Source organism: Penaeus chinensis, chromosome 29, assembly GCF_019202785.1.
Source record: "Penaeus chinensis breed Huanghai No. 1 chromosome 29, ASM1920278v2, whole genome shotgun sequence".
Lineage (NCBI taxonomy): Eukaryota > Metazoa > Arthropoda > Malacostraca > Decapoda > Penaeidae > Penaeus > Penaeus chinensis.
In genome coordinates this window covers 10,572,047-10,577,046 of record NC_061847.1, presented here as the reverse complement: position 1 = coordinate 10,577,046, position 5,000 = coordinate 10,572,047, and the positions used below count along the sequence as shown (strand labels likewise).

General features: G+C 44.0%; 1 protein-coding gene across 1 annotated transcript in view; it reads left to right on the top strand.

Moving 5' to 3' along the window:
• The window catches only part of LOC125040365 (hemolymph clottable protein-like), a 17,926-nt gene that overhangs the window by 1,314 nt on the left and 11,612 nt on the right, over positions 1-5,000 (top strand). Inside the window, exons 6-13 of the mRNA XM_047634921.1 lie at positions 88-238; positions 1,062-1,256; positions 1,423-1,608; positions 1,768-1,973; positions 2,201-2,306; positions 2,867-2,980; positions 3,062-3,190; positions 3,402-3,489. Coding sequence (XP_047490877.1) covers positions 88-238; positions 1,062-1,256; positions 1,423-1,608; positions 1,768-1,973; positions 2,201-2,306; positions 2,867-2,980; positions 3,062-3,190; positions 3,402-3,489 — 1,175 coding nt within the window. The remainder of the gene's footprint in view (positions 1-87; positions 239-1,061; positions 1,257-1,422; positions 1,609-1,767; positions 1,974-2,200; positions 2,307-2,866; positions 2,981-3,061; positions 3,191-3,401; positions 3,490-5,000) is intronic.

Below are 5,000 nucleotides of genomic sequence, written 5' to 3'. Positions count from 1 at the left end.
GATACTTGTGTGTGAACGAGGTAACAAAATACACATTCTTCATAAAAGACATAAAGTTGACCTAAGAACACTTCTCTCTCGTTCCAGAAACATCTTCGCACAGTTGGTGATCTTCGCCGGTACAGAACCATCAGTCACTTTTGCAGTCGATAACATCAAAGAACCAGTGCTCAAAGCTGATTTCTATAGCATCTTTGCTTCCAACCTACGCAGTCCAGCCCCGATTCCTAAGATTTTGGTATGTTTGAATAGTAGTCAATAGTATTAAAAAGTACCGCCTTTTTTATTTCATCAAATCAAATACTGAAATGATTGAGAATTACTGTTCACAATTGGTATTTGCTTTTAATGTAACTAATGCAGACAAGCAGATGAACCAAGACATACTAGATGTTGATGCCTTTCTTGGTTTTGATCATAATCTGCAATGTTTACCCTTATGATAAACTACAACAATAAAAACTATTAATTGGAATAAAAAGTAACCTGAAAAAGTCATACTTGCACAATGAGCAAAATAATTAATGTATGTCGATAATCCACACTGAAGTTAGTACATTGCAGCTATCAGTATTCTACTACAAAGTATGATGATGTCTATTTCCTCAGCAACTAATTGCTCACACATTTAAATGACCTGTAAGCTTGTGATTATGTTGACTCTCCACGCAGCTCCTTATATTAGACTATATTTCTTTACGCATGCCAAACCATGCTCTCTCGGCTTTGACAAAATGTAAACTATACTACTGACAGTCAAGTACCGCTATTTTTTGTTATTTACTAGATGCTTTTTTACACATATGAAGAACTGATAAGGTCTAGAGACTCGGTTTTAGAAATAGAACGGAAAAGCAACCAAAGTTAGGAGAAAAACCTCAGGAAATTGATTTTTGCTGTCTGATGTAAACCATGATTTCAGAGAATCTTTGATATGTATTTTTCCTCCTGCTCCATTTGCTGTAAATTGCCATGGAGAAGACTGATTATATATAGAGCTTTCAATAATAAGTATCAATTCTTTATTTTTGTAAGTTCTCACAGTGTGTTCTTGGTGACAGAACATGTTGATGAACGAGGAGGAAGGTATGGTCCATTCCATCGGCCTCATGAACTTCGCCACTCTGGCCCACGACGCGTGCCTCAGCGAGGACAGGAAGCACTTCTACTTCGACTACAGCTGCGGCCCGAAGACCACGTGCGACCCTGAGCTCATCATCACCACTTTCATCCCTTACCTCGTGCGAGGCCTTGGGGTAAGCAATTATCACTGCCACACTCTTTGTTTGCCCACAGCTCATTTCAACTTCTTCACTTCTTTCCATTCCTTTTATCTGTCCACAGCTCATTTGCGTGTATTTGACATTGGCGGGAAGGCTAATTTTCGGAGAAGTTCTGTAATGAATGACATTAATATTTCAGAATCAGGAGGCAGAAATCTGGCAGCGGCTCATATACCTTCAGGCGCTGAGCAACCTAGGAACTCCACAGACAATCAACGTACTGAAGCCCATCATTCTGGGCGTCACCGAAACCAACGTCTTCATGAGAACGAATGCCATCTGGAGTCTGAGCGCTTACAACATGCAGAAGTCCGCCCTCTCGCAGGTAAGGGCAATCATGACGCATCCGCTGGCTTCAAATTATACGAAGGTTAGCTGGGATCCCTTACAGAATGTCTCTCATGAAGAGACATTTTAGGAAACTAAAGAATGCGTTCAGAAAAAATATAGTTACATGCTCTTATTCATCTATACTTCCTCTCAGATCTACGAAATCCTGATGCCGATCATCGAGAACAAAGGGGAACAGTTTGAGATCCGAAACATCGCCTTCCTCACGCTGGCAACCTGGGGTCCTGGCCACGCCTGGTGGCAGCAGTTGGCGGTTTCGACCTGGCATGACCCTTCGCCCCAGTTCGCCAACTTCGTCACCACGACCATCTACTCCATCTCTGACAGCCACACGAAATTGTAAGATGTGAAATATTTTGCTAGTGGGGATCGAAAGCGGCCAATGTGTAGTAGACGATTCCATAAAGCTTAGTCAGTCATTTCATGAGAACAGATCTGAATAAACACGGGGCGAATATCAATATTCCCGAAAACATAAAGTCTCGGTATGTAACTTGAACAGCTCAAAAAGCGCAGCATGTTACCTCCTAATGCACTTGATCGTCCACGCGCTCTTGTCTCGCCAGGGCAGAGACGGTATCCCGCATTAAGCACCTGTGCAAGCCTGCCGCCCCGGCGTCCATTCTTCACTCGACCAACTTCTTCCTGCACGAGTACCTCTTCTCAGAGGAGGTGAGTTAACAAAAATCTTGTGTCACTTCATTTCAAACGCTAACTTTGAAACTGTGGTGTACACATATCAAACCATCCCTCATGTTACGTGACCGAAAAGTAAAATAAAAAGAGGGAAGAAGGGAGAGAGAGAGAGAGAGTCGAAATTGTGTTTCTAATTAAAAAGAGGAAATACTTTGCGATTTGTTTGTGCAGATTTGAGAGCGAGCATGTGCATCCTAAATATCTAAATATCTAGAGACAAAACTCATCTTGGATTTCATTCTTTTCGGACCTGAGGATGAAGTCATTAGGATTTCGAAAATATCAACTTTCAGTAAATCTGTCCATAGTGTTGTTCTTTTTTTTCTCTCTCTCTTTTTTTTTTTTTTTTTTTTGTTGCTATTTCATCTATGTGGTAGAGGATTTTATTCTCGCGAATTGTAGGGAAAAGATTAAGAGCCTCTGAATATTCCTCTTCCAAAGACTATAATATAGAGGGTAGATATTCACGTAAGAGTGAATTCAGACGAGCTGTCATTGGCCACTAGAAACTGATGTCTCGCCTGCCCTCTCCCTAGCACGGGTCACGAGTCAACTTCGCTTGGTTCGCCAGCGTTCACGGGGCCATTCCCGAGGAGGTGTTCCTGCGCATCCAGACGGAGTTCTTCTACGGCTACACAAGGGTCACAAAGGTACGTCGACCTTCGTTCACCATTGTTTCACATTGTTATAGATCGTGTGTGTGCGTGATAACATTCCCTTTGTATTTGCAGATTGATTTACAACAACGCGGGTTAGATTCGCACGCGCACGTGTGGAAAATGACCATGCAAAAGCCCAACAAGAGGCCGGTGCAGAGCTCTGCGCGGGAGATCGTTACCGGAATGTGGGAAGAACTAAAGGTGATTTAGATTCTTTTCTTTTGTTATCTTATGTAACACGCATTTTGTCAGAATAAACACAATTTCGGAATTAATATTTGTCAAATTTCAAATTTACTATTTTGTTCAGTATTGCCAGTCATGACAATCGAGAAAGAAAATTGAGAGATAATTGCTATTCGAATTGGGAGTGTCTATTGTGCATGTACTGATTCTTGTCTATAACAAACAGGAGAAAATCGGATTTACGTTGCCTACAACCTTTCCAGACTTAAAGTTGTGGTACAAGTTGGACAGGGTTCTTATCGTGTTTATTAAAGGTAGGTACTAATTATTATTATTTATTTATATCTGAGCATACATGTTAATTCGGCACCCACACCCACACACGCACACACACACACACACACACACACACACACACACACACACACACACACACACACACACACACACACACACCCACACACCCACCCACCCACCCACCCACCCACACACCCACACACACGCACACACACCCACACACACACACACACACCCACACACACACACACACACACACACACTGTAAAGGGTATTTAAATGACACCTTAAACATATGGTTTAGCAGGAGTAGTTAAACGGACGGTTGGCTTAACTTCTTTTATTTAGAAGCGTAAGCAACACAGATATTAACACGGATACAAGTCTTCGTAAGGCTAAGTGCTGGGCTGCCTGGAGGGTGGGCGCAGCCAGCCTGACCCGCAGCAATCGGCAAGACTCTCTGAAAGGACTGAGACTGAGCTGGGTCATCCTGAGCCTTAAGTACTGGTGTGGGGGCGTGGGGCACGTTGGGGCGCCTGCGGTGAAGCCATGCATACACGTGCTTCTGTACGGCACGTGGAAGGTATTTATACATACTTATATTGCTCGGCCACCTACTCACGCCTTGCTCTCAAGGCGTCTGATATTTGCCTCAAGGGTGACCCAACCTGGCTGGTTCTTGACTTGTAAACACTTCGTTCTTGCGTGTAATGTCCCTGATGCATCTTCGTGGCTGCTCGTCCCTGTCATCGTCTTCATCCTGGTCCCTGGTAAATCCGTTCGTCCTCGACATCCACACGTCCTCGAAGGTCTCGCACAGGTCCTCCTTGACTTCGGTTTCGTCCTCGTAGTCCTCGACCAGGCCTAACTCGGCGGCTTACTCGCCCATTGCACGTTCCTGCAGATCTCATCCAGGTCCTTCTGACGTCCTCGTTGTCCTCGTCAGGATCACGGGCGTCCGGCAGGAAGTGTCCTCTTCGAGCTCCTAAAGGTTGAGTGGATCTGCGGCGTCCAGGCAAGTTCACAGCATTATGGGTCGACTGGTACCTGCTCTGGCGAGTTCCTGGTCCTTCACTGGATCGACGGGCGTAAATATCCTAGTCTCTCTTGGTTTCTGGCGATTTCCCGGTGACGATTTTTATAGCGCCCGAAGGTGACCGTTTCTGCAGCAGGGCCTCCTTCGGTACTACGATAGATATCGTGAACAAGATTATACACATAAGGGCCAAGATAGTAAGAGAAAAGAAAGACGACAGAGGAGAGGGGATGTTAAGCGCCACTAGCCGATTATTTGTATAATTTGCAGTTTTTATGGGTGAATTTTCGTTATTTTCGTCTTCTCTTTTTTTTTTCATTTTGTGTTTTACTTTCACAAAGTTAAGAAAAAAATAGGAGAGAGAGACGGTAACAGCGGTCCGCATAGACCTAGCTTGGACTGCTAACCGTCTCTGATAGACAGGAGGGTAAATAAGGGAAATGACAAAGGCATCCGCAAGGAATTACTTGAACCAATTGTCGTAACGCAGAG